Genomic DNA, 12,919 nt, shown 5'->3' on the forward strand with positions numbered 1-12,919 from the left:
CAAAAAAAATTGTAGAAAATATTCAGTTTAGAGATGAAAATTCCTCAAAGATACTCAGGAAATAACATAGTATATACTTCACAATTGCATTTTTGTTAAAATCATAGTAATAATAGTCTTCAATAAAAAAAAAAAAAAAGACTCACTGAAATTACACTTAAAATTCCAGGAAAAAAAGACAGTAAACCTAAGAAAAAAAAAATCACATATTTTGGCCCAATTTTCATTACAAGTATCAAAAAACTAATCTTGTTTCCCTTCAGAGTAAAGCATTTCACTTGTTATGAGTCAAACATAAATTTCCTAGCATCTGTTTTTCATGTGCTATCCAGTTCTTAAATTCAACGGGTCAAAAACCTAAGCCCATCTCAAATACAATCTCTTCTACGAAGCCTTAACCCATTTCTCAACCAGATGCTCTCTCCTCTCCAATACGTATTCATTGAGAGTGGAAGGGACCCCGGAATGTCAAACGGTTCATCCTCCAGTGGACACTCGGGTTTTTACTCAGTTATTGCACTTATTCTGGTGCTTGTCCCCCTCCTATTTTATTCATCTTTCCTGTGCCCAAAACTTCTTGCTCATCTGTATAATACGAAAGCGCCTCCTACAACACAGTGCACATAAAAGTAAATGAGTTTCAAACTGAAGTGGGGAAACACAATCAGTCATCATTTGCAGTGACTCAAATGCTTTTGAAAAAAGGGTACTAATACAGAAAATTCTGTTACATCTAGCCAGCCAGTAGCATCACACCACAAGCCTGGACCACATGAGCACATACGCTATACGATGAGAATCGTAACAAAAGAAGTAGCAAACACAAAAACTCACCTGCTGTCATATGTATTTCTCAGGCAATTAGTTGAGTAATCAACGGTCAATGATCCTGCAATGAAATAATCAGGTTGCCAACTGACAAGCAATGACTTACCAGAGGTATGGGAAAATGGGTTGCATACTGCAGGTGTCGCAGGAGGTCATAGTTCGATGGAAAAATTAACTCCCTCGGCTTTTCTCTCTTCAACAGCTTCTCAACATTAACTGACTGTCTCCTGCCCAAGGCAGGGTTGGCTTTCTCACAGGACTCTCCAGGCATGGGAGAAAAAATCTAAGTCATGTAAAACAAAAGTTGGAGATTGCAAATGAAAGAGAGCAAAACTAAAACACAGAACCTCAAACACACAAGACACTCATACCATATCCTTTCCTTATTTAACCACTGAGCAGAATAATAAATTGTATTCATTTCCACAAATGTCATATTCAGATCAGTAGCATCATCCTCTATTCTGAAGATGAGAAAATGACAACCCCACACATGTAAGAAATGTGCACAGGGACATTTCCCAGAGATGAAATCAGACTTAAGTGTTTTCCTCATAGGGCTACATGTCCTACAAAAACATATAAACAGAAATAATTCACTAATAAAACTAACAAATAATAGATATAAAGGTTTTAGTCTATACCCCACCAATATTCATTTTCATAAAGAGTTACACATTGAGATCCATGAGGAACAACACACTGTCATCATACTGAGATCAAGCAGAAGAATGTATGACAAGTCCAGAGCCAGGAAAGCGACCATTTAGAAGACGAACACACACAGAGCAAATCAACATGGACCATCCTGATGAAACGAAATTTGTGTATTCCTGAGAGACAATGATCTCTAAACAAATAAATGAGTCACAGTCCACTATGAGGACCGGAGTGTTAATTTACAAAAGGAGGCAATGCAGCCAAAACTGAGGATGAGCTGAAATGAGACAACTGCATGAGACGATTAACTGTACCCTCGGGTGGAATGTGAGAGGATCACATGTGCGTCACAAGGACACAGGTCATTCCAGCACACAGGGCAAGGAGCAGATGGGGGAGATGAGCTGGGGAGGTGGGGTTGATGGTCGTAAAGAATTCGAAGGTTGAACCTACTGGAAATTCCGAACCAAAGTCAGTTTTAAAGTCACTCTTGTCTACTTCATCAAAAATATTAGTAGCTCCTGAGTCAATGCCCATATGCGCCATGATTGTCTGTTCCTGATAATTGCCAGAGAAAGAAAGTCACACTGTAAATTTTGCAGTTCATTAAGAGGCTAAAACAAGACAGCGACATTTTAGACCATCTACCTCCTTTCCCCCCATAGTGTCCTTTTTTCCCTCCAATAAAATAGAAGAAAGTTAAGACATACATTGCTTTGCAAAGTCACATTCTTAGTCTTCAAGATGAGAAAGATCTAACTTCCATGATATTTTAAGGGAAAAGCACGCAAACTTCCTGATTAAAAACTGGCCATAATTTCCTTCACTGGGCTATCCCCAGTCACATGCTCAACAACTTGCCTTAGTAAGAAAAATCTTAAGAGCATATTTAAGATACAAGATACCCTGATGTCCAAGAACAGAAAAGAAAAAGCAGAAACAGGTAAAGTAACTTTATTTTTTACTCTTTGTAACTTCTATTATGGATAAATTTAGAAAAAAAAGCATTTACATTGAAGAAATAATTTTTAAAAATCTTATAAGTACAAACTATGAATTCACATGTGCAATGCTAATGGCAGCTTTTTAAATTACAAGTATAACCACTGTTCTAAAAACATCAAAATAGTATGTTAAACAGAACCAATATGAGGCTTTATTTTTAAGAAATTATCACAGTCTCTCACCATTTTCTACTATATTCCATCATCAACTTCATCTTTTTTGCCTTGAAAATTCCCCTAAGTATCTGGAACAATGTCCAAAATACCAGAAAGTGGCAGAAAATTATAAAGCCATACTCACAGGATAAAGTAATTTGTTGAAAAGAGCAATTCTATAGCATTTGAGAGATAGAGATCAAATTTTTAGTTAATCAAAATGAAAATATGATGTGTTATGACTAAAGTATATGCAGGAAAGAGCGAACGAAAGTCATGAATGATACACTGGAGAAAAGATGCTCCTTAGAATGAAAACAGCCAGGACTTTAGGGCCAAAACAAGTCCAATTTTGAGGCACATTAAACCAAAACTGGGGATTAGAAATAAGTAAAATTGGAAGCACATAATTCCAATTTCATTCCAATGAAAAACGTGATGGCCTGTCCAATCTTTTCATTAACAGTTGTAGCGTATCCAAAAGATAATTTTAGAAGATAGAAACCATAGTCCAAATGTTTTTTGTGAGTGAGGAACGGAGATAAATGAGCTTTGTAACAAGAGAACATGACTGAAAAGCGATCCCCCTTCCGCCACCACACAATCCTTCTGGAAGTGCTTCCCCAGCAGAGCTGAGTCTCTGGGGCGTGGGGCACCCCTCCCAGGGCCATACCTCCATTTTCACGTCATGGTCCTTTGGATAGTGTTCATCGGCATTTTCTCCTGCAGGCGACCGCGGCCGAGTGGAGGCGGTGACGGACAGGTCCCCTCGAGATATGAGGGTGCACATGTAGCCGTCGTGGGAGAAGACATCGTGCCGGATGAACTCGCAGAAGAGCAGCACCAGGTTCACAAACTCCACCTTCTCACATTCGCTGTTCGGATCCGCTGCAAAGAATCAAATTCAATCAAGGCTCCAGTTTCCTTGACCCAGTAGAAAAAAACCAACTACTAAGGCTTAACAATATTTTCACAATTTTTCATAATTTTTCTTTTTAAACAAAGTAAGGGATGTATTGGAAAACTTGCTATAAGGCTCTAGCTCTTTGTGCAGAACCGGCACACCAGTTTTGAATGTCCCACATGAATGGAAAACTAGTATCCGATGAGCTAAGCACCATTTCAAGTTTAAAGACAGTGGTCTCTGGCAAATGGATAACCACTGAACTAATCATGGAAACACCAAATCTCAGGCAAGGAAAAAAAGCAGGGTTAGACTGCTTTCCTCTGGTTTTACTATTGTAACAAGCTCATGACTCCTGACTGTTGGTTCTACCTTCAGTGTCTGTGGGTATGCACTTTTTCAAAATAGACTTCACAATAGAACCATAATTCAACTGGTATCTGAAAAAAATAGTGAGTGGGATCCACTGAAGAGAGAAAAATAGAATGAAAGGAGCACCAAGATGAAGCCCTGCCACCCTTTAAAATTCATGACCAGTCTGTTTAACTCACCTTGTGACTCCTCCTATCGCCACTGCTCTCTCAAACGTCCTATCTGTGCCTCTGAGAGAAGGTGAAAAAGGAGTCAACTACGAAAACTCAACCTACAAAGCTCAGCCCCGGTACCACCACACTCACAAACACCAAGAGCGACCACGGCTGGACCCGGGGAACGCTGAACTCAGTTCCCTAAACCTCAAGCCTAAATGTTTGCTCTCGCCCACCTCCAAGCTCAGTGATGAGCAAACTCTACTCAGAGACGGAAGAGCTTGCTCTAACGAGCAGTGAATGGGGCCCAGAGCCAGCAAGGCTTGCTTCCTCTAGGGAGGAAGATTTTCCCAAAGAAAAAGAACAGGGATGGGGTCGGATAAGGGAAGCAAAGGGCCAATGTCTCTCTACCTCCCCCAGGACACAAGGTGAGTCACAGCTCTCACTCCCCTTCCTGACAACGTGTTTTCTCCTCTCCGGAACCTCTCTGCCCTCTCATTTCTCTGCTCCCTTCTGCACGTTTCATCGCTGCTCCCTACATTCCAACCACCAGCTTGGCTGTGGCTCCTGCTCTCCCTCTGTCCTAGAAGAGCTGCCAGGTAACTACCAGAACCTCGCCCCCAGGCATCACTCAACCCCAAATGGGGCAAAGGAATCAGAAGGACTACTTCTTGCTGCTTTACCTCCTTCTTCTCCACAGATGCCTCCCTTCTTCACCTTCCACACTTCCCCCCCGCTTTTCTATTACTTTTCACTTTTGACATTTTTCTGTTGAACCCACACCATCTACGCTGAGACCTGCCCTGCTGCACTCGGTCATATGAGAACCTCAGAATAAGATTGAGCCGACTCTGATCACACAAATGAGTTTCTTAAAGTTTCCACCCACAGGACGAACACACTGGCTGTCTGGTCCCCAAGCCCCCCCACTCCCCACCAACAATGGAAGAAAAGACACAAAAAGAACAAGAAAGGCCTGACCATCCAAGAGAGTGCGGGCAGGCAGCCAACCACTTCTACACGTTACCTGGTTGTAAGGGACTTTTACTTTCCCCCCTTTTAATATCAGAAGTTAGAAAATCAGAAATCTAGAAAACAGTGCAAAAAGAGAAAACTCCAAATCACAATATACATAGTAAACATCACAGGACCTTAGCTCCTCTCTTCTGGTAAGAAAGATCTAGAAAGGGAAAATTAGTCCACCGAGTATAAGGGACTGAGGTGACTCATTGTTTTAATTATTAAAACTCTGGAAATGTAAGTCTTTGAAGATTGCCTGATTTTAACATTGCGTGAAAGTCTCCTCGAAAACAGATTACAGAATTTTGCTCAGTAAGATACGCATTATCTTCAGTGCTCACTTTGGTAAGATCACAGATGAGGGAGGAATCAGTCCCAAAAAAGGGTCAATCCCCTTGTCTAAGATCTGGAAGCAAAAAGCTTTACTTACACAATGATGGGGCCTGTGTATCTAAAAATCTCAGCAGAACATTCTGGAAAACAGGCAAGCTAGATCCAGCAAGAGAGGCTGAAGAAATGGACTCCTTCTCATCTAAGACCTCTGACTCACCACATCTCTACGATCAAAAAATAAACAAGCAAAGTTAATTACAGGGGACGAGTATAGTCACAACAGGTTGTTAAGTTTGTTAGTTTGTTAATATCTACATTCTTGGATGAAACATGCAAAATTGAGATTTCTGTACTTATCTGAGGTCCACGCATCATAGGTGAATGTAACTCAAAAGTTGAGGGAAACTGCCCCAGAACAATTCAAACAATTTCAAACAACACCTGTGAAAACCACTATTCATGTGAACTGCGGACACTGCGTAGCAGGCGAGAACGCCCACTGGATGTGCAGCACAGCAAAAGCAACTGCCCACTCTCTCTGCAAAACCACTGAAAACAATGAGGTTGTCTTCATTTTTAAATAGTCCATGTTTAGCGGTGTTCCAGCCAAGAAATATTTGGGCATGTACTACTGAGCTTGATTCTTTTGTGTTTGTTTTTGTCGGGTGGTGAATTTATGAGTATGTCTGGGGAGGTGCCAAGTCAAATGAGAAAACTAACATCATTCCTCCAGTAAGGTTCTTCACTCATCACATACACTTCACCAGCAAGCTCTCTCAGGACCTCCTGGAATCTCCACAGTTCATGACACACGTCTAGAGAAGCTGTTTAACTCTGACATTCTTAAAGTCAGAACTTACCAAAAGACCAGTAAAGAAGCAGTTTAGAAGCCATCAGAACCTCATTTTCTATTCTTTTTGCTATCTCTTTGACCTTTCCCATTTTCATTATCTACTTTTAATACTAAAATAGTATTATATTTAGATATCATCTCTTCAATCCCTCCTCTCTTTATAAAGGTCAAGTTTTGAAAATGGTGATTAATAGAAATCAATTATCTGAAACATCTCTGAGTGAATTTTTAGATATGGACACATTTACACCTATTAAAATTACAAAGTCGTCTCTGTGTGAACCTCTTCTGCGTGCAGTTGTGTGTGTGTGTATATGTGTGTGTATCCTGGGACATGTGTGGGGGGAGGGGAGGGCACAACAAAAACAATCCAGAAGGAGCAATGAAGTTTAAAGAATTCAACTTTAGTTACTAAAGTTTTATCACTGCACATTCATGGAAGAATAGTCTATTCAAATACGTAGAAAAATGCAACGAAACACTTTTTCCTAATTTGCCCATTGTAAAAGGGGTCATGTGGTTTACACCTTAGCATCACTATCTTCAAGCCCCAATTTCAACAACGTGATCTCTTGAATTTGGTGAAGAGTGCCTTCCCAGCAGGAGGAGAGACCTATGAAAATATTCTTCCCATTTCATTTTCTAGTGCTGTCACAGGAGGCAGGTGTATTAGCAGTAACAGAGAGCCGGCTAAGTGCATATCCATTCATGCAACAGACATTTTCTGAGCATCTGTTGTGCACTGAGCATTATTCTGGGTGCCAAGGGTGCCAACACAACACTGAACAGGGTGCGCGAGGCCCCTGCTGTCAGGCTCACATCTGGAGGAGAGCGGGCAGTGAACGGTGAGCCAAAGCGGAAAGTAAAGCCGAGCGATGTGAGAAAGAGTGGCTGTGCGGTGGGTGCCGTCAACTGTGGACCAGGTGGTGATGGAAGAGCTTCTGGAGGAGGTGACACATGTAGAGCTAGAAATGCCAGACAGGAAGTGACACCTCCCGAAACAGGAGTGGCCGTGTAAAGATGGGGAACAGAGAGCGGCACCCAGAAGGAACAGCAAGAGCAAAGGCGAGTGCGGTGTGTGGGGAGACAGGAACCCCGCAGTGGCTGAGGCTGTGTGTGGGCCGGGGAAGGGACGGGACGAGAGGGGAAAGGCTGGTGTGCAGCCCACGTCAGGCTGTGTGTGTCACGGGAAGGAGCCATTGGGAGATTCAGGAAGAGGACAAGGTGATTCCTTTCCATTTTGAAAAGATGGCTCTGGCTGCTGTGTGGAGGATGGCGGGGAACACGAGAAGGAGCAGAGACAGGCGGGGGGGCCCTGCAGTCACCCCGCTTTGAGGGGACAGCCCCGGCAGGTCCCCGACACGCCTCCTCCCCAGCCACCCTGCCAGACCTCACAGGCAGAAAGGGAGGCTCACTTAACATTTTTCCCGCCAACAAAGCTACTGTTTACGAACATTTGTTTGTTCTTTTATAATCTACTCCAGAGGCTTTAATTGCTCTCTCTGGGGCCAGAACACAATCTCAAGAAGTAATACAAATTGGCAGCTGTAATCTCACAGTCACAACTGCCTCAAAGTATTTCCAGATTCAATACACACATGTGTGCGTATATACACAGATGCATATAATGCAAAACGTACAGATACATGCACGTGTGTGCGCCTTGACCTCACAGAGGGAGATTTCTCTTCTACGTTAGGATACCGAAGTCGTATTTTAAAAGATATCATTTTAACTTAGCCCAGAATGTAAAGTTTTGGCCTTCATCAACTTAGAGGGATCCTACTATGGAGTCTTTATGTGAATTTGTACAGTTTTCCCCTTTTCCTTCATGAGAAAAAAAAACAAAAATAAAAAACAAAGGCATAACGAGTAAGAAGCAGAACCTTGCCCAGAACAGTATCTTTAAGTGGTGGTATTCTGCACATAGAAAGAAAACCGAACCTACCTCTGCCTCAATTTCTGCTTGCCTCTTCTCCAAGAGTTTTGCCACAGCCATCGCCCTGTGCTTGCCCGACCGTTTACAGCTCACAGCCCATTCACACAACAGTGTCACCACAGCCTCGTCATTGGGGGCAACCTAGTGACCAAGAGAAATGGGTACCAGCCATGTCAGACGAACTTCCACCCAGTAAGGTTTAGGATGCAAGCAATAGAATATTTAAAGCTTTCAAGCTTTCTTCTCACGTTTCATTATAGTCGTTTTAAAAAGTGGTACCAAATTTATTTTAATTGAGGTATAAACTGTAAACACTTGGTCGTAAGGAAAGACATCACTTACACAGACCAGCTGAATCTGTGACAATCCCTGGAGAATGGGTTTCCTTGTTCAGGCTTCATGCACAGAGGATGATAACCAAGCCCCATCAACCCCCCAGACTCAATTTCAAAGGAAACAGAAAGGGGAGCCGACCCTGAACTATCAAGGACTTCACCCCACTGCTGACCCCCCAGGCCCTCACTCACAGCCTCGGTCAGGACGGAACCCTAACAAGCCTGGCTGTCAAGTCGCTCAGTCCAAGGAGGACCTGGAAGGAAGAACTACAGGGAGGCCGGATCAAAACCCACTGCCTCCGAAACAACAAAGGAAAAATGACAGCCAGGCATGGAACGGAACAGAACTTCCAAGCAGACCCAGTTAACAAAGGACAGGAGCCTGGGTCCAGCAGGGCCCAGCACTGCCACCAGAGCTACCAGCTGCAGTCGCTGTGGCCTAGAAAAGGGCAGCACGGGCTAGGACGAGAGGAGTCCAGGAAAGGCCGCAGGGACCCCAGGGACGTGAACTGGGGAGGGAGGAGGAGGTGAGCCTGCAAGGGGATTGGCCTTCGACGCAGTCTCACCCTTCCTTTTAGAGGATCTGTGCCAACCACTGGGACATCCACTGCAAGTCTGTGGTACCTGCCCGGCTGCATAAACACTCTGCCGAAAGAACTAGACGGTCGTAGTACTGGCATCTATACGCTGCGTGAGAAGTCCTTAATGCTTTGGAATCTGTGAGCTCAATTAGGATCATGCCAGCAGGGAGCACACTTGCAGGAACAACACATGAGCGCACACACATTTAGCACAAAATTTCAGGAGGTGTGTGGACTCCGAGAAGACATCCAGGAATCCCAGGGTAAGAATCCTGATCAGCTTTTAGATAGTAGCAAACAGTTCAGATCCTATAAATCAGTTGATTCCAAGAGTTTTACTCATCCTACCCTAAATTTGGTTAAACACATGCTGACTTAAAACAAAGAAATGTGAAGTTATTTAGGGCAGGTATCCCAAAAGGAGCTCTGGGTCTCTTAATTTAAAACAAGAAAAATAAGTCCATTAAAATGTGTAAAAATCGGACATAGCATTTAAAAAAGAAAGCAAACTGGGAGAATTTCCTGCTTGTGTTCAATCTAATCCTGGGAAAAGCAAAAATATAAAAGTGAAACTCTGCACACTTAGATTCAGAGCATTAAAGAGAACAAAAGGAGTTACCTTAAAAATACTGCCATCAGTTTTTAATAAATTCACTAGTCAGGAATGTGCATCAGTCACATTCATAGAGTCTTTTTAAACTGTCCTCTGCATCATCAAAATAAAATGAAAATATGCCACAAAAGAATAAATAATTGACTCACCCAAGTGAAGTAATCAGCTCTGCTTGACTAGAAATGCATAGAAAAGAATATATAAAGGACAAGACTTCTTTTTAACACATCCAGATATGATGACCAGTTTAGGGTAGAAATGTGCTAGAAAACAAATCTTAGGAAAAAGTCAATTCATTTCCAAAGGCACTTATTAAGCACCCCGAATATGCTAGGCATTGAGGAAATAAAATTTTAAATACCTGGCCCTTGTTCTCAAACACTTCACCTTGTACAGGGAAAAGCAGAAAAGGCAGCTAACCATACAGCAACAAGACATGCTGACAGGTGGAGGAGAAGGCAATCAGGCAGCGGCATCTGCACCTCCCCCGCCTCACAGGGGACGAGCATCGGTCCGTCCCGGCCTGCAGACATCTGAGATCTTAGCTTGAAGACAAAAAGGTCCTGCAGTCCTCCCACTGAAGCTGTAATTATTAGGAATTAAGTGAATTAAGAAAATCAGGGGGAAATGCTGCTAAAAGATTGAGTTTTTGAAATACTGTGACTGAGACAGGGATCGCTGGGGGAATTACCCTGGATTATGTGGGTGGGCCCACTGTGAGCACAGGGATGCTCAGGGGAAGGCAGCAGAGAGAGAGAGATGTGACAATGGGAGCGCAAGTCAGAGGCAAGGGGAGATGTGAAGATGCTATTCTGCTGACTTTGAAGATGGAGCATCAGGACAAAGGCTAAGGAACATATGCGATCTCTCGAAGCTGGAAAATACAAGGAAACACAAATTCTCCCCCAGAGCCTGCGAAAGGAATGCAGCCCAACTGGCTCCCTGATTACAGCCCAATAAGCTCATAATCTCCAAAACTGTAAGAAAATAAGTGTGTTGCTTTAAGACACTAAATTTCTGATAACTTGTTACTGCAGTAATAGGAAATTAATTCCAAGTAGTTTTAAGCAAACACATAAAAAAGCAGAACACATGGTTGAGGTTGAAGGAATTACAAGGGCAGAAGACTGCCAGTTAAATGGCAAATATAGGAAAGCAACAATACAAAATTAAAAATCAGGGGGGAAAAAACTCACAGAAGAAGAGTACCATGAAATAGGTAGTAGCCTCATTAGTTCACTCACTTATTAATTCATCAATAAACAAGTATTGGGCACCTCGTGCCACCAGAACTTCTAGGCACAAGATATAAATCATTTCATGTATCACTTTATAGGAATAAAAAAGTTGATATTTCCCTTTTGGATGTAATTTCTACTATATAACAAGAGTATTAAAAACGTTTATACTATTTGCTCTGATAATTCAGTCTCTGAGAATATAGCCCAAGGAAATTATCTTAAAGTAAAAAGATGTGAGAACCACTGCTCCAGACACCAGGGAAGCATGATACCAAAACACCCCCTGCCCCAGCCCCAGGAACTGACAACGGTGCCCTCTGACACGTCAGAGAGGCACAGTGCATCAAGTCAGACCAAGAACCAGGTGACCCTGCAGGAAGAGAAAGGTTCACATGGACGGTTCACAGGCCAAAAAATTTGCCCTCAGCAACAGAACTATGTGAATTTTTGTGGTGGTTGCTTTCTCTATTTTTATTATTCTGCAGGCAAATTGCACTATTTCAATATCTAATTAAAGGTGCATAAATAGGAAAGGCAGACAGGACAGGCTTGCAACAGAACGCAGGAAAGGGGAAGTCAGAGGTGCGTGATCACCAGCAAAGCTCAAATCCTCCCGAGAACGGAAGTTCTCAGGCCTCAGACAAGCTCTGCTCCCTGCCTGCCCACTGTTCTAACCTTCTTCTGGGAACAGCACCCCTGCTTCTTCTGGGGGTACTGCTCCTCCTCCCACCCCAAGTGGTTCAAGTAGGGGGTTACTAACTATAATGATCCACCCTCTCCGCATCAATGGGACCTTCTGGATTTGGGTCTTGGGCAGTGAAGACTTAAGGTAATTCTTTGAACACAAGAAAAAAAAAAAGCAATCTATTGGGTACTCATTACACGTACTGCTCTGTGCGCAGTCTTGTAAAACATTTTGGATGATAAAAGAGACTAGCCCTGACCAAGTGAAACTGTCTGTTTCTATTCTGATCAAAAGTCTGTTATTCAGAAAAGGTTTTCTGCAAAATGTATTGCTTATTCTAGTCCTTGCTAAAGTCTTAGCATTTTTAACTGACCCAAGCAGAAAAAAAAGTGAGAGGACCTGATCTTAAATGTAAATCTTTTCAGTTGCTTCTAAGGAAAATTTAAAATATAAAAATAACTTAGTATGGACTTAATCACTCTCAATATCACTAATAAAGACATGCTGGTAAATCTGCTGGTGGTAGGAATAAAAATAATTGACACGAGTGATTACTCCATTTACAGTCAGATGCTACAATAAACGTGTTTCCAGAATTATTTCTTTCAATCTTTACTACCCTTAGGCTGGTTATTATTATTATCCTCACTTTACAAATTAGGAGACCAAGGCACAGACATGTTAAACAGCTGTCCAAGATCACGTGACTAATTAATGGCACTCTTGCCACAATATAAATCTTCGGAAATGAACTAAATAAGCAGAGCAATACTGGAAAGTAATCTTGACCCTCCCTCAGGGAACACAATGGCCAAGCTTCTCTGGGCTCTTCTGCCTCCACTCTGAGTGCTAACAGCATCACAGTGCTCCGCTCCCTTGTGCTGTAAAATTTACTTGCACGTAATAATGCATCTTTCACAACACAGCTTCATGGCTGTTGGTTTTAAACATCCACTAGGAAAGGGAGACAGACCTCTGAGAACTATTAAAGGGAAGCAGTTCACCATCCCAAACACTGTAAGTCAGAGCTGGGGTCTTCAGGCGCGGTACCAGGCAGCTTTTCATATTGGTGGTTTTAACAGATACTAAGAAGTTGTTGCAAATCCACAGCATGCACCCCCTAGCCTGTAACTACACACAGGCCAGTGGGACAGACAGAGATGCAGAGAGACAGACCCATAAAGTTAAGGTCGGAGAAAAAGCACCAAACCAGGGGGTCAAGAGTGTGAGGTCTAGCCCT

The 12,919-nt window shown here is 42.6% G+C and overlaps 1 protein-coding gene across 1 annotated transcript in view; it reads right to left on the bottom strand.

The window, feature by feature from the left end:
- The window catches only part of MED12L (mediator complex subunit 12L), a 292,633-nt gene that overhangs the window by 205,909 nt on the left and 73,805 nt on the right, over positions 1-12,919 (bottom strand). Inside the window, exons 12-16 of the mRNA XM_032486297.1 lie at positions 8,234-8,365; positions 5,530-5,656; positions 3,322-3,536; positions 1,942-2,046; positions 935-1,111 (exon numbers count right to left, since the gene is read on the bottom strand). Coding sequence (XP_032342188.1) covers positions 935-1,111; positions 1,942-2,046; positions 3,322-3,536; positions 5,530-5,656; positions 8,234-8,365 — 756 coding nt within the window. The remainder of the gene's footprint in view (positions 1-934; positions 1,112-1,941; positions 2,047-3,321; positions 3,537-5,529; positions 5,657-8,233; positions 8,366-12,919) is intronic.

Source organism: Camelus ferus, chromosome 1 (genome assembly GCF_009834535.1).
Source record: "Camelus ferus isolate YT-003-E chromosome 1, BCGSAC_Cfer_1.0, whole genome shotgun sequence".
Classification (NCBI taxonomy): domain Eukaryota; kingdom Metazoa; phylum Chordata; class Mammalia; order Artiodactyla; family Camelidae; genus Camelus; species Camelus ferus.